The sequence below is a fragment of the Microtus oregoni genome, unplaced genomic scaffold (assembly GCF_018167655.1).
Source record: "Microtus oregoni isolate MIOR12 unplaced genomic scaffold, Mior012 000019F_ref0000042, whole genome shotgun sequence".
In the NCBI taxonomy this organism is placed as follows: domain Eukaryota; kingdom Metazoa; phylum Chordata; class Mammalia; order Rodentia; family Cricetidae; genus Microtus; species Microtus oregoni.
Genome location: NW_024543078.1, coordinates 19,427,332 through 19,452,364, shown reverse-complemented (window position 1 = coordinate 19,452,364; position 25,033 = coordinate 19,427,332). Strand labels below are relative to the sequence as shown.

Genomic DNA, 25,033 nt, shown 5'->3' with positions numbered 1-25,033 from the left:
CTTAGTCATTCTTTTTTTTTTCTCATGAAAGAACAATTTATTGCTTCCTCCTATTTCTTTTACATTCATTTTTTACAGTACCCCAACTAAGAGCTAAGTTTAGGGGTTTATATGTTTGCATCATCCCCTAGACTATCAATTGCATAATAATAAGCATTATGTTCAATTTAGTTCTGAGCTGAAAATCCGCAGAGTACCTGACTCATTGTTTGCACTAAACTGTCTTTTGAGTGATTAATGAATTAATACACAGGCACAAAACTTAGATTTGGAACTTGAGATGCTTGATTCTCTCAAGCATCAAGGAAAACCATATCACAATCAGAAGTTTTCCTGAATAATTAGAAGAAAAGTGTGTTCAAGGGTACTTCCACTTTCTCTTCTATGAGGTTTTGTTCATGGGGATAGATACAGATATCTATTTGCGTTCTTCTACATGTTGACATCCAGTTATACCAGCACCATTTGTTGAAGATGTTTTCTTTTTTTTTTATTTTATATTTTTGGCTTCTTTGTAAAAAAAAAAAATCAGTTGTTCATAGGTGTTTGAGTTAATATCAGACTCTTAGATTCTGTTGGTCCACCTGTCTATTTTTGTGCCAATACCAAGCTGTTTTCATTACTGTAACTCTTATAATAGAGTTTAACATCAGGGATTAGTGATGCTGCCTGATGTTCTTTATTGTACAGGGCTGTTTTGGTTATCCTGGGTTGTTTTTTTCAAATGAAATTTAGTATTGTTCTTTCAAGGTTTATGAATTGTGCTGGGATTTTGATGGGGATGTCACTGAATCTGTAGATTGCTTTTGGTAAGATTGTCATTTTTACAGTGTCAATTCTACCTATCCAGGAGAATAAGAATAGGAGATCTTTCCATTTTCTGATCTTTCAATTTCTTTCTTCAAAGACTTAATTTTCTTGTCATACAGGTCTTTTGCTTGTTTGGTTAGAGTTACCCCAAGATATTTTAATGTTTGTGACTGTTATAAAGGGTGATATTTGTTTGATTTTTTTTTTCTCAGTCTGTTTATCAGCTGTATATATGAGGGCTACAGGTTGTGTTTTTGGTGGGGTTTTTTTGGTGTTTTTTTTTTAATTTTTTTTGAGTTAATTTTTTATCCTGCCCCATTATTAAGGTATTTATCATCTGTAGGAGTTGCCTGGCAGAATTTTTGGGGTCACTGAAGTATACTATCATATCATCTGCAAATAGTGAAAGTTTGGCTTTTTTCTTTCTAATTTTTGTTGTCTTAATGCTTTAGCCAGAACCTCAAGTACTATATTGAATAGATATGGAGAGAGTAGACAAACTAGTCTTGATCCTGATTTTAGTGGAATGACTTAGGCTCTCCATTTGTTTGATGTTGACTTGCTGTATATTGCTTTTAGTGTTTAGGTATATTCCTTATATACCTGATATATCCAAGAATTTTATCATGAAGGGATATTGACTTTTTTCAAAGACCTTTATTCAGCACCTAATGAGATGATCATGTGATCTTTTTTCTTTTAGTTTGTTTATATGGTGGATTACATGGACAGATTTTCATATGTTGTGAACCATCCCTGCCTCTCTGGGATGAAGCCTACTTGGTTGTGGTGGATGATGTTTCTGATGTGATCTTGGATTCGGCTTGTCATTGTTTATTGAATATTTTTGCTTGAATGTTCATGAGGAAACTTGGTAGTGGCAGATTTTGGAGAAGTGTGCTCCTTACCTTCTTTGAACATGCTCTGTTTCTGTGTTTCAAGTAGATTTGGAGTTTATTATTTCAGTTAATGTAAATTCTAAGCCTAGGTTTAAGAGAAAGAAAAGTGGTAATTAGAAAGTAAGATATACTTGAGAATCATGAGTATGGAATTCTCAAAGGTGAGTTGCCTCCTTAGACAGTAGCAATTTTTATGTGTGTGGATGTTTTACCTGAATGTATGTATGTTTACCACTTGCATGCCTAGTACCTGCAGTGGCCAGATGGAAGTATCTGATTCCCTGGAATAGGATTTAAAGAAGGTTCTGAGCCACCATGTGGCTGCTTAAATCCAAACCCAGGTTTTCTGAAGAGCAGCCAGTGATCTTAACCACTGAGCCCTTTCTCAGCCCATACTTTTTAATACTTTTGACTTCTTTTCTATGGAGGTTACTAATGTGTGCTAATAATTTCGGGCGGGGGGGGCGGAGTCTTTTTGCCTTGGTTTTTCAATTATTTGCTTTGGGGACAAGTTATTTGGGATTCAGTCATTATTTGATTTTCTTTTGTTCTGTCACATATTTGAGTATATACATGTTTTTCTTTCTGTAGTTATGCACAAGGATGTGCATTTGAAGGCCTTAGGTCCACATTAGGTATATTTCTTACTCATGCTCTACCTGTGGCTTTTGTTTTGTTTTTGTATTTTTTAGATGCATGTTTTCTCGTTTAACCTGGAGGTCACTTAGCTAGACTAGCTTGACCAGCAATCCCTGGAATTACTCTGTCTTTTTATGTGTTACAGGATTACAGGTGCACGACCATGCCTAGTTTTTTACATGAATGCTCAGTATGTGAATCATGGTCTCATGTGTTTGTGTGTTTTATTGACTGGATTTGGCAAGGGTTGCAACTGCTTTTAACCCACTGAGACATCTCTCCAGTCTCCTGATATTTCTCACAGTTCATACCTAGGTTTAAACCCCTGTGGTGTATATTTCCATTTCAAATATTGGACTTTTCAGCTTTAGGTGGTTTTTTTTTAACTTTGTTTTTTAAATTTTTCTATTCATGATCTTTTGTTTAGTCATTCTTTTCTTGAAGGATTTCTTTTAACCCCTTTTAGATAATGTGGAAGTCAGAGAACAAATTGCAGAAATCAGTTCTTTCCTTAAGCCATATAGGTATAAGGTATAGGGATTGAACTCAGGTATATTTTTAGCTGCTGATCCATCTTGCTGGTCTTCTATGTCATGTACTCTTATCTTCTTATTTGTCTTAAAGTGTTCTTTTTGTCCCCATATCTCTGTTTCTGTCTGTCTGTCTCTTTGTGTGTTTGTGTGTATGTGTGTGAGTGAGATGAGAGACAAGCAGGCTCTTTTTATTGCTGTGTAGATCAGGCTGGCCTCAGAATGACAGATTCACCTCCCTTTGGTTTTCAAAGTGTTGGGTTTAAGGATGTGTACTACCCTTGGGCCTTTGAAAGGTTTTTGTAATGTACAGGGTTGAAAATCCTTTTCCAGTTTGTCTGAAGATGGTAGTCCTTCTGAAACATTTGTTATCTTTTCCTCTTTCTTTTCTTTTTCTTTCTTCTTCCCCCTTCTTTTTTTTTCTTTTCCTTGTGAGGCAGTATTTCTTGTAGCCTAAGCTGACCTTAAACTCAGCAGTCGCCACGACTCACCTTACTCTTCTGTCTCAAGTGCTATGTTATTGTCCTGTTTCCTAATATCCTGCTACTCTCTTCATTGTAAGGGGATCTATCTACCTTCTGTTTCTTTGTTGTCACGGAATACTAGAGCCTGGTCCATCAGTCAGCCCCTTCCTCCCTCCCTCCTTCCTTTTTTCTTTTCTCTTTTTTTCCTTTCTTTTGTTTCTCCTTACAGGGTTTCTGTCTTTTTATGTGTTGTAGGATTACATGCTTCATCACCACCCGGCTATTCTTGGTTTTAATTGTCTACAGTATAGTCATTTTTTTAAAGATTGGTTTATTATGTATACAGTGTTCTGTCTTCAGGCATGTCTGCATGTCGGAAGATCTCATTATAGATGGTTGTGAACCACCAAGTATTTGCTGGGAATTGAACTCATGACCTCTGTGAGAGCAGCCAGTGCTCTTACACCTGAGCCATCTCTCCACCCATATAGCCATTATTTTTAGCATTGATGATCATACCAAGGTTTCACACTGTAATACTTCATCACCGATCTATTTCCCAAAGCCCGTTACATTTTTTTATATTAATGATATTGGAATTCTCTTTACTAGAATTCTGAAAGCTTTTATTTGCTTCCCTTTTCTTACTAGAAATTAGCTTGTTTGTTTGGCTAAGATAAATCAGTTAAATTTTGTTTTCAATTTTCAAAAATAGTGCCATTTACACTATAAATCAGTATTTTACCAGTATATAAAGTTTTTGTCGATTTTACAACCTAGTTTTTTCTAATTTTTTTTAAAAAATAACAAGAAAAGCATCATTTATTATATCCCAACGCTTAAATGCAATAGAGGATTATAGAGGAGTCAAGCTGGACTGGGAATACAGCACAGTGGTACAACCTAGCTTTTTCATATCAATAAATTTCCTTGGGGGAACTTGTTAAACTTTTGTTTCTTATTTTATAGCTCAAACACTGTAGTCGATATATTCATGACTTATTCCCTTCACTCATCAAGAATCTGGATCCTGTGCCACTTAGACATTTACTTAATCTGGTCTCAGCTCTTGAGCCAAGTGTTCATACTGAACAGGTAATACATTGAGAATAAATTCATATGTTTTGTTTCTTGCATGTTAGAATTTTGCATAATTGTTCAAATAGCGTAAGTTATAATTTATGTACTATTTAAATTCATTTAGAATTTTTAAATTTCTTATATGTCTGCCCTGCCCAGAGGCTCTAACCTTAATGTTTCTCTTTTAGACACTGTACTTGGCATCCATGTTAATTAAAGCTTTGTGGAATAATGCACTTGCCGCTAAGGCCCAACTTTCTAAACAGAGTTCCTTTGCATCTTTATTAAACACTAATATGCCCATTGGAAATAAAAAAGGTTAGTCAAATATATTGTTGTTGGAAATAACTTGTATTGGATTTTGAGTTTATTAATAAGGTGTCAATTATTTCCTTGTAGTGCAGTTTGAACACTCCTAATCTGAAAATTCATATCACTCCAAATCCAACATCTTTGTTGAATAAAGACATACACAGAAAGTCCTACATCTTTTCTAACTATTGCCATCTCGTCATAAGTGCACTACAGATAATATGTAAAATTATTCTTAGCCTGGAATGGAAGTTTTATATAAGACTTGCATAAATTGAGGGGCTGGAGAAATGACTCAATAGTTAAAGATTACTGACTGCTTTCCCAAATGTCCTGAACTCAATTCCCAGCAACCATTTTTAATGGGATCTAATGCTGTCTTCTGTCATGCAAGCATACTTGCAAGGAGAGCACTCATATATATAAAATACATAAGTAAATCGTTAAAGAATTGTATGAGGGGGGCTGGAGAGATGGCTCAGAGGTTAAGAGCATTGCCTGCTCTTCCAAAGGTCCTGAGTTCAATTCCCAGCAACCACATGGTGGCTCACAACCATCTGTAATGAGATCTGGTGCCCTCTTCTGGCCTGCAGGGATACACACAGACAGAATATTGTATACATAATAAATAAATAAATAAATATTAAAAAAAAAGAATTGTATGAATTAAAAATAAATTTTGTGTTTAGACTTCTAAAATCTTAGAGTAAACACAATCTGAGACACATTAAAATCCTGTGCATTTTTACATAAGATATTTAAGAGGTAGTCAGAAGTTTGCCTTCATTTTAAGTGAGATTTGGGACAGGATTCCTATTTGGAATGGGAAGTAGGCTTTGTATGAAATGATTAAAGATTAGAACGTAATAATGGTTCTTTTTAACTTTGCATATCAGTTTTTCTAACTTTTTTATTGCATGTATGAATTATTTTGAAGGAATTTTTAAAACTTTATGCACTTAAACCCAGTTTTCTTTTGACATCATATACTACTGTCTTTCTGTGCAGATACCCACAATAATTGACAGGTTTCCTTATCAGTATCTTACATACATAGACAGCGTCTGTATTGTCTCAGAGAAGGTCAGTCACTTAGAATGTTTTCCTCCTGTTTTTTTCCTTTTCCTTCAGAGGAAGAAGAGCTGAGAAGAGCAGCTCCTTCACCTTGTAAGTCGAGCCTTAGAAATGCATGACAGTGTAACTTGGAGTTTTTGTGATCTTTGAGCTTGTGGATCTTATGTAGTGTATATATTTATGCAGTGTATGCTCGAGTCACAATTTTATTTGAGAAAAAGACATTATTAAAATACTCATCTTGCCTTTTTGTTTTGTTTTGTTTTCAGCACTTGTAGTCTTAAACCTGCTAGACAGCAAATGACTGCACCACTGAGCTATAGCCCCACACCTCATCTTAACAGTTTTGCTTAAAATCATTAGTATCTAGATTTTAATTGAGATTATTTTTACCCTTTTTAGAAACAACAAATTTAGAGCTGTAGTTTGGTTTCTTAGCATAAACTTTGATAAGTAACTCAAGGAATCAGAGTGTGGTGTACTATCAGATGCATGTTAATTTAAATCAGAAATAAGAATTTAAAAATCGATTTTAGGGTCTCCTGCAGCAAGTCCTCAAAGTAGTGACAACAGTGATACACATCAGAGTGGAGCCAGTGACATTGAAATGGATGAGCAGCTTATTAATAGAACCAAGCATGTGCAGCAACGACTTTCTGACACCGAGGTAAGTGATACGGAGGTCTCTTTTCATAGGATTTAGAAAATCTGTTTTAATTTGACCTGGGGATAATACCACTCTTCAATTTCTTTATGTAGGACTTTGGACATCCTTAGAGTTTTATATTTATTTTGTAGTTTTCAAAGATAATAATGCAGTACTATTGCCAACATTTTCAAAAAATTTGCTGTGTTGAGGCCAGCCTGGTCTACAGAGTGAGTTCCATTTTCAGGACAGTCTGCACAGAGAAACCCTGTCTTAAAAACCAACCAAACAAACAAACCCCAAAACTTGTTGTGGTACTCAAAAGATGCTCAGATGTAAAGGCACTTGCCATCAAGTCTGACAAACCAAGGACCCGTAGGATCCCCAGAGGAAGAAGAGAAGCAGCTCCTGAAAAGCTGTCCTTGACTTTCACGTGTACTCCACATGTCATAGCACATGTTCATAGAGACACTGGAAATAAATAAATGTAGTAATTTTTTTTAAATATTAACAAATATTATCTACATGCCAGTTTCTCTCTCACTGTTCTGAAATTTTAAATATATTTATTTATAAATATAGGAATCCATGCAAGGAAGTTCTGACGAAACTGCTAACAGTGGTGAAGATGGAAGCAGTGGCCCTGGTAGCAGTAGTGGACATAGTGATGGATCTAGTAATGGAGTCAACTCAAGCCATGCGAGCCAGTCAGCTGGTAGTCCTGGAAGTGAGGTGCAATCAGAAGACATTGCAGACATTGAAGCCCTTAAAGAAGAAGAAGAAGATGATGATCATGGTCACAATCCTCCCAAAAACAGTTGTGGTACAGAACTTCGAAACAGAAAGTTAGAAAGTCAAGCAGGCATTTGCTTGGGGGAATCCCAAGGCACATCTGAAAGAAATGGGACAAGCAGTGGAACAGGAAAGGACCTGGTTTTTAATACTGAGTCATTGCCACCTGTAGATAATCGAATACGAATGCTAGATGCCTGTGCTCACTCTGAAGACCCAGAACATGATATTTCAGCGGAAATGAGTTCTGCACACATAGCACAAGGTTCTCAGGAGTCTTGTATCACACGAAGCGGAGACTTCCTTGGGGAGACTATTGGGAATGAATTGTTTAATTGTCGGCAGTTTATTGGTCCACAGCACCACCACCACCACCACCATCACCACCATCACCACCACCACCACCACCACCACCATCACCATCATGATGGGTAAGAATGCTTAAAAATAAATGCTGTATTTGTGTTTCTTATAGTGAAATACTGCTATTACTTTTTCAGTTGCTATTTATTTTAGTTGAGTACTATTTAATTCTCAAATAGATAATGATAAATTTTTTTTGTTGTCAATTTAAGAAAATGCAAAATGTAAGGTAATGTGATTGCTGCTAGTGTACCTCAAGGCCCTGGGTTCAATCAGGACTGAAAAAAGTAAGGTTCACTTTGATTACATATTTTATTTAAGCAAGTAATACTTAAAGATCATAACCACATTAACTGATATAAAACCTGAAATACTTTTCCTTTTCTATTTAAGTATTCAATAAATATTACATGTATTTTTGCCATTGCAGAGCTGGCAATTAAACCCAGCACTTTGCAAATGCCATGCAAGCATCTGCTACTAAGCTATATCCTTGACTCCCCTCAGTTTATATTGCTAAAGTCACAATACATCTTTGTAATGGCCACGTGGGCATAGCAAATGGTGTACTAGGCAGCATAAATTTGGATCTTCAACTCTTCTGTTATAGCTGTTGCCTAAAAGCACATGTAGGATTGCTTGTAGCGACTTGAGTTAAATGTTGATGAAAAACACTGCCTTCTAATTTTAGGATTACTATTGTAAGGCTATCTGTGGTAAAAGATTTTGTGTTTGTAAAGTATATCTATTAATAACTGCTTCTGTTACTTATAGAAATAAGAAATAAGTAGGACTAAGTTTTTCTCTGTCTATTTTTTTTCTCTATCTTTTTTGTTTGTTTGCTTGTTTTTTTTTTTTTTTTTTTTTTTTTTGAGATCTGGTCTCACTGTCTTCAGACTCACAGAGATCTGCCTGCATCTGCTTGGAATTCCAGGCTTGTGTCAGACCTATGCCTGTAAACCTCCTTTTTAAAAAATGAAAACCAAAACAGTCATGGCCAACATTCCTGAAAACCCTCTTTTTCGTTAAAAAGCAAAACAAAAATAAACTATCAGGGGTTTATTGTGAGAATTTCATGGGCTACCTTGATTACTACAAATGTGTAACTAATTTTTAACCTGTTATTTATTGTCAGTATAACTAGTTAAAATTTGGGTTTGTGGTGAAACAAATGTTCGGTTTATCGGGATGAATTTTCTACGAAAGACTTGCTGTTTTGCTAAATTTTCCAAAATTTAGTTTAGTTACATGAACTAGCTATAAATGTATTCATTTTAATGTTACTTCCTTTTTATTCTTATCATAAGGGCATTCAAGTTTTAAGGGCTTGTTTGTTTTATCTTTATAATGATTTATTTTTATTTTATGTGCATTGGTGTTTTGTCTGCATGTCACATCCCCTGGAACTGGAGTTACAGACAGTTGTGGACTACCATGAACCTGTGTCCTTTGAAAAACAGGCAGTGCTCTTAACTGCTGAGCATCTTTCCAGCTCAGGGCAGTGTTTCCTACTCTTGACACTATTGATGTTTTGAACCATGTGATTCTTTGGTTTTGAATTCTTAACTGTCTGAATACTTCCTTGATATTGTTCATGGTTGCAACATCCTCAGCTCCTATCTGTAGATGCCAGTATCCCTTCATTTGTAACAATAACAAAAATAAAAGATGTAGTTAGACATTGTTAAATATCACCAATTTAGCCAAATCACTTTTAATTAGAACATTTGGCTAATACCTCACACTCTAGATGGTCCCTAGCAGCACTCATGATAATGACAAAGTGGTAGCATGTGGATAACACGAAGGTGCAGAGAAGTGTATTTAGTTTCAGAGACTGGATGTCTTTTATAGTACTGATCCACTCTCATAATAAATTAAACACTCAAAATTAGTAGACCTTAAAGGTCTACCCCAAAAGTATTGATAATTGAAATTTTCCTTATGGCTTTTCCATATTCTGTATATACATATAGTGAGTCTTTGTATCAGTCCTGATCTTTTTTTTTTATTTCATCATCATTTTGTCTTTGCTATCTTGAAATATACCCAGTGTCGTAATATTTAGAAATGAACTTAAGCAGTTCATTTTTGAGTTGAAGGAAATATATTTGGAGACTCGAAGTTTTTTGGTGGTGCTGAGGATTAAACGCAGGGCATTGTTCATGTTAAGTTTGTGGTATACTGTTGATCCATACTTTGGGTCTTGTTCAGTTAACAACAACTTCCTAGATTGCTACCTTAAATTGGAATATTTTGTATTCTCTACGATATCATTTGATAATGTACTTACATGAACAAATGTAAAGAAAACTTACGGTTTCACATTTTATGAAAATGAGTTTATGTAATAGTACATAACATTTATTACTAATATTACCTAAAATGTTTCTTTTTGAAGTTGTAGTGAGGTATATTAATATTCATATATTATTGAATATAATACTTATATGTTATAAAATTAACTTCCATATATTAGAGTCTTTATAGTATTCATAAATGTCTCAATATTATATATTGTTAAAATGTTTTCAACCCAATTTCAACTAAATGCCACATTGTTTAGTTTCTGAGTATGGAATAATTTGTGCTAAATGTTAACGAAGAGATTTTTAAAAAGAAAAAGCTTATAGCAAAGCATAGTATCTTTAATCCCATAGTACCTTAAATCCCAGTACTCACGCTGAGGCACGTGGATCTCTGAATTTGAGATCAACCTGATCTACACAGTGAGGTCCAGGACAGCCAGAGCTACATAGTGAGACCCTGGTTTTGAAAAAAACAAACAAACAAACAAACAAAAAAGGTTTCCAATTAAGTTTATAGTTTCAAGGGCTAGGATACAGCTCAGTAGTAGAATGCTTGCATAGCCTGCAATGGGACCTGGGTTTAATCACTAGCAACAAATAAATAGATGAGTAAAAGTTGGTAATTACTAAGTTTATGGTTTTCTGTGTGTTGTAGACATATGGTTGATGATATGCTAAGTGCAGATGATGTCAGTTGCAGTAGCTCGCAGGTCAGTGCAAAGTCAGAAAAAAATATGGCTGATTTTGATGGTGAAGAATCTGGATGTGAAGAGGAACTAGTTCAGATCAATTCACATGCAGAATTAACATCTCATCTTCAACAACATCTTCCCAATTTAGCATCTATTTACCACGAACATCTTAGTCAAGGTAAGATTTTAAGTAAGTCAGTATTACCTTGTTCAAATCAGGACTAATTTAATTGCATGGTTAAAAACAATAAACTGCTGATCTTATGTTTAAATGGTTGTGCCAAAATAACTTAAGCAATAGCTTTTTTTTTTTTGTCAAGACAATTATTATGTACACTCCATCATGAGAGTAAATGAGGCCTTTTTGTTTGTTTGAGGTACTGGGGTCTTGGAAGCAAGGGCTTTTTGCATTGTCAGCAAGTATTGTGCTATTGAGTATTTTTTCATAAAATAATGGTCACCTAGCAAATGATCTGTTAGACATTTTGGAAAATGTGATTATGATAGATTTGAATTTTAGAAATTTATGATAAAAAGATATAAAAGAACGTGAAAGATCATCATATAGCATATAATTCAATTTATGTGAAGTGTGTAGAGTGATTAGATTTATAGAGACAGAGGTACAGATTGCTTGGAGTTAGGGAGGGTAAAGTTTTTCTTTATTTTGGTAATGAAAATGTTTGAGAAATGGTTAGTTACATCACTTTCAGTTGAATATAAGAAGGTAATAGAACCAGACCAGTTTTGAAGGAATCGAGACTAAAGTTAAAGAATAATAGAGCCATGCCTGTAGTCCCAGTATTCAGTAGGGAATACTAAACTTGAGGCCAGCCTGTACTATATAGAAAGCAAGCCTCTATTTCCAAACATCAACATAACAATAGATGGTGATGATGATGAAGTAGGAAATAAGGAGGAAAGAGAAAGAAAAGAAAAAGGGGAAATAATATTTAGAACTGTCAATTTAAAGACATTTAACCCCTTTCTTGATTATAAACCATCAGCACATACCAGGTTAGGTTTTGGAGTGATAGAGTGTTACAATAGAAAAAAACCTGGTAGATTGGGTTTTTGGTAAAAGATCAATGTCAGACTAGAGAAACAGTATTATTGTGAGTGTGTTCTTTCAAGGTAGTTTGAGGCCACCAGAATTAATTTGATGCCATGTTAATCAAGTTGTTACCATTCTTTTTTCACCAATTTTTAAAAATATTTATTTATTATGTTTATAATATTCTGTCTGTGTGTATACCCGCACGCCAGAAGAGGGCACCAAACCTCATTACAGATGGTTGTGAGCCACCATGTGGTTGCTGGGAATTGAACTCAGAAACTCTGGAAGCGCAGGAAATGACATTAACCTCTGTGCCATCTCTCCAGCCCAAGTTGTTACCATTCTTTTGTCGTGTATTTTCCTTTTAATTTCTAGTTTTTACACTTTTACCTTATGAAGGTAGAAATTAAACCAAATTGTTGTATAATAATGTTCCAAACTCATATTAATAAAAGTATTAATATTCTAATGAATCCCTTCAACTCCATTGAGATAAGCAGTTAAATTTGCGTATGGAAACCAAACCAGGTGTCATGTATGCTTATATTCTCACGTAATCAGAAGGTTTATACAGAAGGATTTCCGTAGCAGAATAATCTGAGATTAGTTTGGGCAGTATACTAAAACACTTTTTCCAAAACAACAACAGAAAACTTGGACAAAATTTATGAACAGTTTCTTTATAAAAGAAGAAATGATAATAGTATATTTTACATGTGTTAGTACTATACATGCATCAGAAATGGGTAAATTTGAAGAGTGATATTAAAGAATGTACAGTGATGGGACTGGAGAGATGGCTCAGTTAAGAGCACTGACTGCCTTCCAGAGGACCTAGATTCAATTCCCAGCACCCAGAGGGTGTTCACAAATGTCTGATACTCTAGTTCCAGGGGATCTGATACTCTATCGCATGCATACACACAGACAAAACGCTGATACACATAAAATAAAAATATTTTTAAAAAATGTGCAACAGTTGAAAGTTTATGAAGAGTATAAAATAATGGCTGCTTTGGAGAATTGTTTAGGAAATCTGATTTGTTATATTAGAATCTTTTGATTAAATTGTCTATTTGAAGTAAATCATCCAATATATTTGTTTTATTTTTTGAGAGAGGGTTTCTCTATCTTTCGGAGCCTACGCTGGAACTCACTCTGTAGACCAGGCTGGCCTTGAACTCACAGTCTCTGCCGAGTGCTGGGATTAAAGGCTTGAGCTACCATTGCCCATCCCAATACATTTTTTAAAAACAGATTTTTATTTATTTTTATGTATACTGATGTTTTTCCTGCAAGTATGTCTGTGCACAATGTGCATGCAGTGCCAATGCAGACCCTCAGGGACTGGAGTTACAAAACAGTTGTGAACTACTATGAGCGTGCTGATAATCAAACCTGAGTCCTCTGGAAGGGCAGCCAGTGCTCTTCACTCTTTTTCCCTTTTTGTCCAGGATCTTTTTGGGGGATGGGGTTAGCAGGGTCTCACCAGGTAACATTGCTGACCTGGAATTCACAGAGATCCCACCTGCTTATGCTTCTGAGTGCTAGAGTTAAAGGTATACAATATGCCACTATGCTCAACCTTTTCCTCTTTTTTAAAGAAAGAAAAACAAAACAAACAAAAAAACAAGTGTTCTTGTGGTATGATGAGTGTCTTTTGGGTATATGCCCAAGAGTGGTATAGCTGGTCTTAAAGTAGATCGATTTCCAATTTTCTGAGGAACTGCCATATTGATTTCCAAAGTGACTGTACAAGTTTGCACTCCCACCAGAATTGAAGGAGTATTCCCTTTGCTCCGTGTCCTTGCCTGCTGGAGCTGTCACTTGTGGTTTTGGTCTTAGCCATTCTGACAGGTGTGTGAGAGTCATTTTTACTTGAATTTCCCTGATGGCTAAGGATGTTGAGCATTTCTTTTAAGTGTTTCTCAGCCATTTGAGATTCTTCTGTTGAGAATTCTATTTAGATCTGTCCCCGTTTTTTTATTTGTGTTATTGATATTTGATTTTTTGAGTTCTACATATATTTTGGAAATTAACCCTTTGTCAGACATGGGTGTGACGAAGTTATTTTCTCGCTCTCTAGGCTCCTTTTTGTACTTTTGACAGTATCTTTTGAGAACCTTTCAGTTTGATGAAGTCCTGTTTTAGTGCCTTCGTGTTCTGTTCAGGAAGTGGTCTCCCATGCCAATGCATTGAAGGCAATTCCCCATTTTCTCTTTTGTCAGATTCAGCGTATCTGGTTTTATGTTGAAGTTTTTGACCCACTTGGACTTGAGTTTGATTCATAGTGATAGATATGGAATTTTTTGTAACTCCTAAAAGTGGGAGCTGGAGCTGTCTCTGACTCTTGTTCCAACTTTTAGAACCCTTACCAACTCTTACTGGTTTGCTTTATCAAGCCTTCAACTTGATATGCCATGTTTGATTGACACCCATCTCTGAATAGAAATGGAAGAGGAGTGGATATGGGAATATAGAGTGGAGGTGAGGTTGGAGGACTGGGAGAAGGGGAAACAGTAGTCAGGCAGCAAAAATAAATAGATAGATAACAAAAAACTAAGGATTTTTTTTTTTTTTGTGACAGAGTTTCTTTGTAGCTTTGGAGCTTGTCTTGGAACTTGCTCTGTAGACCATGCTAGTCTCGAACCCATAGAAATATGCCTGCCTGTGCCTCCAGATTGCTGGAATTAAAGGCATAATCCACCACCGCCCGGCTCATTATTAAAGTCTTATTTACTTATTTCAGATAAGTTATCTATATGCTTCATAAGAGTTACAGGAATTCATACAGTTCTCTTGTTATGATATATTTATATTTATTACAATTATTAGAGACAATAGAATGAAAACTTATTTTACTTTAGTCTTCATTATAAACAGACCTATTGATGTTTTTTTTTTTTTTAATATTTATTTTATTTATTTATTATGTGTACAGCATTCCTTCCATGTGTGCCCGCAGGCCAGAAGGGGGCGCCAGGTCTCATCATAGATGGTTGTGAGCCACCATGTGGTTGCTGGGAATTGAACTCAGGACCTCTGGAAGAGCAGTCAGTGCTCTTAACCGCTGAGCCATTCCTCCAGCCCACCTATTGATGTTTATTCATTAGTGAAGTAATTGCTAATATTTTGTAATCTCAAAGTTTATTTCTAAACTTTGATTTGGATTTGCTCATTTACAAATTCTGTCATTTCTGATTACACTCCACTGTCATCTTCTATAATGTTTTATCTTTTGTTCTTTTAGGACCTGCAGTTCATAAGCATCAGTTCAATAGTAATGCTGTGACAGACATTAATTTGGATAATGTCTGCAAGAAAGGAAACACTTTATTATGGGACATAGTGCAAGATGATGATGCAGTAAGTTGTATAATAAATCCAGAAGGACTTAAAAATTACAGCAAAATGCAGTCAAAATAAGTAATAACTATATATTTTTTTTGTAGGTTAATCTTTCTGAAGGATTAATAAATGAGGCAGAGAAACTCCTCTGTTCGTTGGTTTGTTGGTTTACGGATAGACAGATTCGAATGAGATTCATTGAAGGCTGCCTTGAAAACTTAGGGAACAACAGGTAAAGAAGAAATACAATTTTTTCTTGTTGAGTAACAGTTCTTTCTGTGCCCTTGTATAGAATGGGTGTGTTGTTTTCATAGTGTTTACTATATAGATAAAGTCACCTCTCAGCTGTTGTGATTTCCATGTTCTGCTTAGGGATATTTTTTTTAAAAGTCAACACTGTCTCTCAGTGGTAGTTCTCTCTTTATTCAACACCCAGATCAGCTACTCTCTACCATAAGCAAAGGATTAATAATACTATGTTGTATTTTTTTATTAATTTATTTATTTATTATGTATATAATATTCTGTCTGTGTGTATGCCCACAGGCCAGAAGAGGGCACCAGACCCCATTACAGATGGTTGTGAGCCACCATGTGGTTGCTGGGAATTGAACTCAGGACCTTTGGAAGAGCAGGCAATGCTCTTAACCTCTGAGCCATCTCCCCAGCCCCCTATGTTATATTTTTTTTAATGATTAGAGTGCATTTATTTTCTAAATAATTGGATTCATTATGATACTTCCATACACAACTTACCTTTGATACTGGCAACACAGTGTGGTTATTTTGTTCAAACTGCATCTAAAGTTCTTGAACGTTCTTATATTGTATATAAAGAAGCCGAAGAAGTGAAATTAACATATCTAAAAACAATCATTCTAAGGAGATAAGGGTTTTTTTGTCTCAACTTCTAGCATGTATAAAAGAATGAAGTTAGGAACTCATAGAGTTGAGTACATAGAATATATAAAGTTTTCATGTCATTTATATTGCAGTAAAACAGATTTTACAAAGTAGAAAATGTTACTTATTGTCAGACATATCTATAATCCCAGATCTTGAGAGGCTAAGAAAGGAATTGTAAATTTGAGGCCAGTCTGAACTAAATAGTAAGACCTTGTTTCTGCACAAGTAATGAATGAGACCAGAAAGAGGGCCCCTCTGTGACATGATTGCATGTTTCTGTGACGTTTGGCACTAAACCAGTCCAGTCATAGATGGCCTGTTTCTGGGTAGTGATTTTGTAAGTAGCAGAGCAACTTCCTTGTTGCAGTCTTTTGAACATCAGCTCTCCATACAAGGTTTATTTTGAAAAGAAAGTTCAGGTAGGTAAAGGTGCTGCTGCCAAGACTAAAAATCAGAGTTTGTTTCATTTGACCAACAATAGGAAAGAGGAGAACAGACTTTAGAGAAGTTATCTTCTGACCTCTACATGTGTCTTGCGGCAAGTGAGACACACACACACACACACACACACACACACACTTTTGTTTGTTTTTTTGTTTTCATCAAAACGGTCTCTCTGTAGCTTTGGAGCCTGTCCTGAAACTCATTTTGTACCCCAGGAGGATGGGCATCAAACTCCAGCCTTCTGAGTGCTCGGATTAAAGACGTGCATCACACCACTGCTCCCTAAGTCTTAGTTTAAGTCTTGGTTTGAAAATTTTGAAACTAAACATAAATAGGCATTATGAACAAAATTACTTTTGTAAGGATGTACTTCTATGTAAAGTACATTAAGAACGTTTATGTTTAAGATTCTTAAGGACTGGATTTCTGTAATATTTAGGAGTTACTTGTTTTATTCTATGAATATGTATTTTTACTGTTTCAGATCAGTAGTGATTTCACTTCGTCTTCTTCCAAAACTGTTTGGTACTTTTCAACAGTTTGGTAGCAGTTATGATACACATTGGATTACAATGTAAGTGAATAAAAGATACAAAATACTTTTTAAGATTTTTTTGCAAATTATATTATCAGATTTTGTAGTAGCTTTTTCTGTGCCTAAGGAAAGAAATTAGGTTTTATAATTTAAATATTTTGCTACTCTTTTCTGTCTTTTCCCCATATGAACATTATTTATTTATAGGTAAACTTGTTTTCTTTGTAGTTTGAAAATGATACTGTAGCATTTGATGCTCTAATATTAGGGAGAAGGTTTATATTATATGTGACCATTGCAGAATACTGAATATGATCTGTAGTAAAATAAATATTCACTTTGTCTTAGGTTTTCCTTTCACTAGAATATGGTACAAAATTGCCTTATAGTGATAATCTTAATACTACTTTATCATTCCCTTATACCTATGGAGAGTTATGATTAATGAATGTTAAAATAATTCCTTGAAGGGTAGTCTACTGATAGGAAAAAGCTCTGTGCTCCTATGCTTAGTAATTACCCGGTACTCAGCAATTGGTGTATCATGTATATCTCACACTCTAATATCTTAGGCTTTTTTATTTGGTTTATGTATTGTTTTTGATTTAAGACAATCTGACTTTGTTGCCTACTTCACTTGGTGCTTGCTCTGTAGCCAGTTCTTGCTCATAGTGAGTTCATCAGATGGTCTCCAAAACAAAGGGAAACCAAATAAGTAATTTTGTCCCTCCACGAGTGTTAGGTTTTTTTTTGTTTTGTTTTTTTGTTGTTGTTGTTGTTGTTTAAAACCCTAATTATTGGGTTGGAAAGATGAATCAACAATTAAGAGTACAGGTGCCATTTCTAGGATTTGATTCTCAGCATCCGCATGGCAACTTAAAACCACCAGTCTCAGTGGAGCTGACAGCCTTTTCTGGCTTCCTTTTGGCACTGCATGCAAATGGTACACAGATGAACACTTAAGCAAAAACAAACCTACAAAAAATCCAAAAAAACATGAAAAATAAAGTAACAAATTAAAACTTTTTAAATTCTTACTTTAAGTTTATTTTATTCATTTAATTAAATTTTATGTGTTTGGGTGTTTTATCTTCATGTTATGTGTATCACACGGGTCCAGTGCCTGTGAAAGCTAGAAGGTATTTTACCCTCAGGAATTGATGTAATAGTGGTGAATTGCTAAGTGGGTGCTGGAACTTGAACCTGGGGCTTCTCTGGGAAAGCAACCAGTGTCTTTACTACCAAGCCATCTCTCCAGCCCAGGAGGAAAAATTATGAGGGTTTGTTTGTTTGGGAACAGAGTCTATTAATACAGCGTTGGCTGGCTTGGAACTTGCAAAGTAGACCAGCATGGCCTTCATAGAGATATACCCTGCCTCCCTTGTGCTGGGACTAAAGGTGTTTTGTTGTCAGCTGGACATGCTGACTTACATCTTTAATCCCAACAGTTTATGGCTAGATTGATCTACAGAACAAGTCCCAGGACAGCCAGAGCTCCACAGAGAAACCCTGTTTTGAAAATCAGCCAAGCCAAATCAAGACAAAAACTTACACATTTGAAGATGTCTTGCACTTTATTCTTTTCAGGTATATCTTTTGTTCTCTTTCCCTTTTAAAATTATTATTTTCTTGTAATTGGGCCAGGTGGGCAGAAAAAGAACTGAACATGATGAAGCTTTTCTTTGACAATCTGGTGTATTACATTCAAGGTCTCAGAGAGGGAAGACAGAAGCATGCGTTGTAAGTACCTCTTTGAGTAGGTGAAATGATTTCTAGTCCTCTAACAAATAATTTTCTGCTTTCCTTTTTTTAATATGTAAACAGTATAACTCTTTATGTAAAATTGTAAGAGAAAATAAAAAACATTATGTTAAATTTTCATGATATTAGTCCCATAATTCTTAGTAAAGGTAGGTTGTTTAACTTGTAACTTGGTTAACTTAAGCTACTGAAATTATTTAAACTCCTTGTAGTTAGTTAAAAGTAAACATTCTCCAGAAAGTGTTAATATTTTCCTAATGTAGTAGTACTTTTATTTTAAAATGTAAATATATTTTTAAGGTCTTTATTTATTTTCCTTTATGTGTTCCCATGTTTTTCCTTCATGTACAACCATGTTGTTTGTCTTCATCATTTTCATGCCAGCTCTGTGCAGAGGCCAGCAGTGGGCACAGGACTCCCTGAAACTGGAGGTACAGACAGATAGCTGTGGGCTCTACCATACGCATGCTGGGAATTGAATCCTGGTCCTCTGGAAGAGCAGTCAGATCTCTTAACCAGGGAGCCATCTCTAGATGACCATCCCTAGAGACCTTGTCTAAACAAAATAGGGTGGAGAGTAATTGATGAATATGCCACTTAGTGTCCTCTGTCCTCTTATAGCTACGTGCGTGGTGTGCATTCATCACCCTCCTTTCCTTACACTTGTACACAATTATCAATAAAAGAATTAAGTGCTAACCTTTTAAAGTTAAACAGCAACTCATTTGAGGAAAACAGTCTTATTTTACAAATGATAACACTAAAGATAGGAAACAATCGATTTAACTGACCCAACGTCACACATACAGTAAAGAATGGAGCTAGGATTTATGTTTAATCCTAATTTAATGTGTTTCTAGCACTTATAATTATTTTTATTTACTTTTTAAGCAGGATTTTGTTGGCCTGGATCTTACATATTGAGCCTGATTTGACCTTAACCTTAGAATACTCAGTGGTGAAATCTCGCCAAATTATACCATAAGAATATTCATTCATGCCGGGCGGTGGTGGCGCACGCCTTTAATCCCAGCACTCGGGAGGCAGAGGCAGGCGGATCTCTGTGAGTTCGAGACCAGCCTGGTCTACAAGAGCTAGTTCCAGGACAGGCTCCAAAACCACAGAGAAACCCTGTCTCGAAAAACAAAAAACAAAAACAAAAAAAAATTCATTCATAGTCAAAGTAGAGACTGCCTTGGTGTACTTTCTTTGATTTTTCCAGACTGTTTCATAATACTCATTTTCTGATACACACTGATCTCATGAATTTGGGGCATTTTTCACCTCTCTCTGGCAATTATAATACAGAAATGCTGAAGTTTGGCTTAAGAAAAACATTCTGTTGGAAAGAGAATTCATTTCCTACAAGAGCATGTTAGAATATTTCCTGAGACCCACGGCTCTTTGGATAAAAGACTTAGCTGTTTTGGTGGTAAAAGTACAATGGAAGCGGTTCCTGTTACTTGTTAAATAAAAATAAAAAGTATTTTTTTTTTTAAGTGTGAATGTGCACTTTAACATATGCGGGGGGGTGCACATGCGTGTGTGGGAGACAGGTCAGCCTCAAGGATTGTTCCTTAGGAACTGTCTACTATATTTTTAAGATGGAGTTTTGCTTGTACCTGATGCTTTTTAAGTGGGTTAGAATGGCTCAGCAGTGAGCCCCAGGCATTCTTTAGTCTTCACCTCTTCTGCTCTGGATTATAATTTCATGGACATAGATTGTCTGGCTTATTTTTGTCTTTCTATGTTTGTTTGTTTGGGTTGGTTTTTCAAGACAGGGGTTCTCTGTGTATCCGTGGCTATCCTGGAACTCACTCCGTAGACCAGGGTGGCCTTGAACTCAGATTGTTTGACTTTTTACCTGGTTGTGGGGGATTAAAGTTGAATCAGTTGAATCAAGTTGACATCATGCTTGCATGATGATGATTCAAACTGAAGTGGTTTGGTAAGAAGGAACCTGGCTTAGAAGTTGTTTTCATCTGATTGGCCATTGGACATTTTGCTGGAGATACGGGGTTCTTCAGTGAGTGATGTGGAAGGGCCCAGCCCACTGAACATGATGCCATCCCTGAGTGGATGGTTCTAGGGTGTATAAGAAAGAAGCTTAAGCAAACCTGTAAAGCAAAGCCTATAAATTCTTTTCCTCTTTGCTCATAATCCTACTACAAAATGCCTTTCTATTTAAAGGCTAGAAGGTACTAAAAACCTTTTAATTTTTTAAAAATTTTAAATTTATCTTGATAACACATTAGGTTGTGAGTTGCTTAGTACTTGTCTTTTCTCCTAATCAAGCTATTTTCATTCTCACAAAAAGCACTAATACATTAGATAGCCACTGAAAAACAGAAAAGGTACCGATGATCTTCGTCTTTAGAACAGCAGTTTTCAAACTGTGAGCCGTGGCAACTCCTGGGGTTTGAAGCACTCTTTCACAGGGGTCTTTTAACATAGGGAAACATAGACAATTGTGATTCGTAACAGTAGCAAAATTATAATAGTGAAGTGACAATGAAATAATTTTATGGTTGGGGGTCACCACAACATGAGGATCTATATTAAAGGGTTGTAGCATTAGGAACTTTTAGAACAGAGTTCTCTGTGTAACAGCCCTAGCTGTATCGGAACTTGCTTTGTAGACCAGGCTGGTCTTGAACTCATAGAGATCCTCCTGCCTCTGCCTCCTGGGTGCTGGGATTGAATATGTGTACCACCACTTCCTGGCTAGAATAAAACTTTTAACTTTTGATCTCTTGTAGTAACATGTCACTTTACGACACTTTTGAAATTTTGCACTTAGTAGAAAATTATAAACATTTCTATTAGAAGGTTGTCAGAATTATCTGTTAACTATGATATAGATTAGAGATTAGGTTGGTGGCTGCTATATGTTGGCAAAGCAGTTTGAAACTCAATGTGTTTTTTATTCTGTAACAGAGATAAGAACTCATGGTTTAGTTTCGTATCACAGAAACTGATCCTTCAAATCATAGTTCAGTGTGTTGCTGGAGTGTTCTTCAAACGGAAATACAATTGTTACTCTCACTCCCTATCCTGTCAGTGTCCTTTCAGTGACTCCTTTTTTATCTGTAACATACAGACAGAACTCTGCTTTCTGGTATTCAGACGATCACATTGGGGTTATGGTCAAATCCTTCCCTTTTCGTAGGATATGGTGCTTTACAGATGCGTATAAACTCGGTTCCTAGAAAATTATGTGAACTAACTAATTTACTGAACCAGGCTTATAACAACTTTTATGTTACTATTAAATTTTGTTCAGGTAATTATTTAAGTTTGAAGTTATAATCTTAGCGCCAACTTTGTATAGGATATTTTTTATGAACTAAATTTCCACTGTGTTAAGTTAAATAACATCTACATGGATAGTGATATAACATGTGCATTACAGATTAACATATTGTCTTTCATTTCTTTTTTTTAAAAAATATTTATTTATGTCTGTGTGTTGCCTGCAGGCCAGAAGAGGGCACCAGACCTCATTACAGATGGTTGTGAGCCACCATGTGGTTGCTGGGAATTGAACTCAGGACCTTTGGAAGAGCAGGCAATGCTCTTAACCTCTGAGCCATCTCTCCAGCCCCAGTCTTTCATTTCTTAACTTTTATTTTATGTGGATATAATATAATTTTGAAATAGCTTACTGATGATTTTTCATACCTTCGGTTTTTATCGAGTTGTTTTTTTTTTATTTACATACTTAAAAAACTAACTTGAAGGCTGGTAAGATGGCTCAGTGTTTAAGAGTACTGGCTACTCTTACGGAAGACATGGGTTCATGGTGCCTTATAGAGATCTGTGTGTCCAGATTGAGGGGATATGATGCTTTCTAACTTCTGTGGACACAGACAAAACATTTATGTACATAAAATAAATATTTAAAAAATTTTGAAGGTTTTAAAAAAACTTGAAAGTAAGTTTCATTATAGTCAAAAATTTTCATGAACTTGTAAATGCATATAGTTGTATAATTAAGGCGGTGGGGTAAATTGTATATACTTTTTTCCCCCTATGTTATGATTAAGAACATTAAACATCTTACTAAATGATGTAGGATCTTGTTGGGTGTGGTAGCCTAGACTTGTAGTCCTAGTGCTTGGTGAAGCAGGATGGTTGCCTTGAGTTCAAGGCCATTCTTCATTATCAAAAAAATCATGAAAAAAGAAGAAAGAAATAAATGGGTTTTTCGGTTAATTATTTGAATGGTTCTTTGTAGGTACAGCCATAGTGCCGAAGTTCAAGTTCGACTTCAATTCCTAACTTGTGTGTTTTCAACTCTGGGATCACCTGATCATTTCAGTAAGATTTTAATTTCTTTTAACTTATTCGTGTGTTTGTACACATGTGCTTATTAAGGGTATATGAGGAGACCATAGGACAATTTGAAGGAATCTTTCTAGAGCCATGTCAGCTCTAGATACCTGACTTATCAGGTGGCAGTACTTGAACCTATCTAGATACTGGCATTAGAAATTTCATGAAAATATTTTTGATACACATTTCAAATAAAACATCCTCATGGCTTTTCATAATAATTTTAAAAGTAAAACACAACATCTTTTTATAGCATGTTTATGTTCTGTTTTATTACGTTATTGTACCCCACTTGACTAAAAGCAATAAGAAACAAAACATAACATCATATGGAGATAGGAAAAACAAATACTAGTATAAACAATGTCTGATAGCTGCTGAGTTTTGTGTTTATTTTATGCAGTATAGCTTCTCTACAAAAAATTTACTGTCTAGATAAAACCACCAACAAAACCCCCAAACCACTCCACTCAGAAGATAATATTACAAACATAGTATAGTTATGTTTAATTATGCTGGGTACATTAATACATTAAAAAACGAACAATTTTGAAAAATGTATAAAAATAACCAATGCTAATACCTATTGAATGTATTTCTGTGGTTCAGTGAATTTTAGCCAATCTAATTACATAATTCACTATAATTAGCCACAATACTTTTTATTGTGGAATCTTTTAACTATTATCTTATTCTTTTTAAAACATACTGAACATTACTTATAATTTATGTTACCTTTTATCTTTTAAGATTTATCTTAATTTTTATTCTCTTTTTTTTTTTAAATTTATTTTGAATTTTGAGACAAGGTTTCTCTGTGTGTAGCCCTGACTGTTCTGGAACAGTCTCTGTAGTCCAACTAGACCATACTGGCCTCAAACTCAGAGATCCTCTTGCCTCTATAGTGCTAGGATTATGGGCGTGCACTACCAACACATTACTATGTGTGTGTGCGTATGTATGTGTGTGTCAGTGTCAGAGAGAAAGAGATGTGTGCTCAAACTCAGAGATCCTCTTGCCTCTGTAGTGCGAGGATTGAAGGCCTGTACCACCAACACATGGCTGTGTGTGTGTGTGTGACAGAGGGACAGAGAGATGTGTGCTAGTGCCCACCAAGATTAGAATAGGATATTATAGGATATTAGATCTCCTGAAGTTGAAATTAGCGGCAGTTTTGAACTGATTTCTGTTTCTCTAAGAGCAACAAGCACTCTTACCACTGATCCATCTTGTCAGCCCTCAGGTTGGCTCTAAGCAGCACATGCTCTTTTTAGAAAATAATCTACAACACCACATATTACTTTTGCGACAGGGTCTGACTTATGGCTCTGGTTGTCCTAAACTACTTGGAAAGCATTATTTGGCTTTGAACTTAAAATTCTTCAGACTCATGGTCTGAGGGCTACGATTATAGTTACTGAAGTCATAAATCCTTTCATAGAATATTGATACTTAGGTGAATGTTTTCTTTTGTGGAATGCCATTTGATTTTTCAGTAACGGGCTTTTTGGTTGTTTCTATAATTTCATGACCTCCCAGAGTGTAGGAAACCACAGTAGGCTTTGGAATGAACTCAGGAAGTTAAAAATCCTTTGCCTTGTCTTTTATAAATTTATATTTAGACTTGTGATTGCCTGTAATGTTTTCTATTTCATTCTACAGAGTTGTTTTTTTTTTTTAATCTGTTTTTCTTTGTTAAATTTGGGAATCTTTTGATTTTTGGGTCAGAATACTCTGTATATGTCATCTGAATCTGGTGAAGGGAATCCTTTGTATTTCATCATTTCCTGCACTTTTGCTTTGTTCTTCATAGGGATTTCTTCCATAGTTTATAAAAATGTTTGTTATCCTCTGTCTCCCATGGACAGCCTTTGTACATGCTTTCTACTCTTGTAATCCTCAGCTTTAGAATTGAATCCTCAAAATTTTTGTGATTTTTCTCCAGGTGGACAGGTAATCCACCTGTCCACAAGATAGAAGAATTTTAAGCTCAAAGCCTGTTGTCACTGTAATACAGTGATGTATTTACATTTAAAG

At 35.4% G+C, this 25,033-nt stretch overlaps 1 protein-coding gene across 1 annotated transcript in view; it reads left to right on the top strand.

Annotated features, from left to right (window-relative positions):
• Usp34 (ubiquitin specific peptidase 34) overlaps window positions 1-25,033 on the top strand; it is a 186,090-nt gene that overhangs the window by 62,204 nt on the left and 98,853 nt on the right. The window contains exons 11-21 of the mRNA XM_041668910.1: window positions 4,312-4,437; window positions 4,611-4,740; window positions 5,866-5,901; window positions 6,345-6,475; window positions 7,037-7,677; window positions 10,574-10,788; window positions 14,918-15,033; window positions 15,120-15,247; window positions 16,850-16,939; window positions 18,545-18,640; window positions 22,899-22,981. Coding sequence (XP_041524844.1) covers window positions 4,312-4,437; window positions 4,611-4,740; window positions 5,866-5,901; window positions 6,345-6,475; window positions 7,037-7,677; window positions 10,574-10,788; window positions 14,918-15,033; window positions 15,120-15,247; window positions 16,850-16,939; window positions 18,545-18,640; window positions 22,899-22,981 — 1,792 coding nt within the window. The remainder of the gene's footprint in view (window positions 1-4,311; window positions 4,438-4,610; window positions 4,741-5,865; window positions 5,902-6,344; window positions 6,476-7,036; window positions 7,678-10,573; window positions 10,789-14,917; window positions 15,034-15,119; window positions 15,248-16,849; window positions 16,940-18,544; window positions 18,641-22,898; window positions 22,982-25,033) is intronic.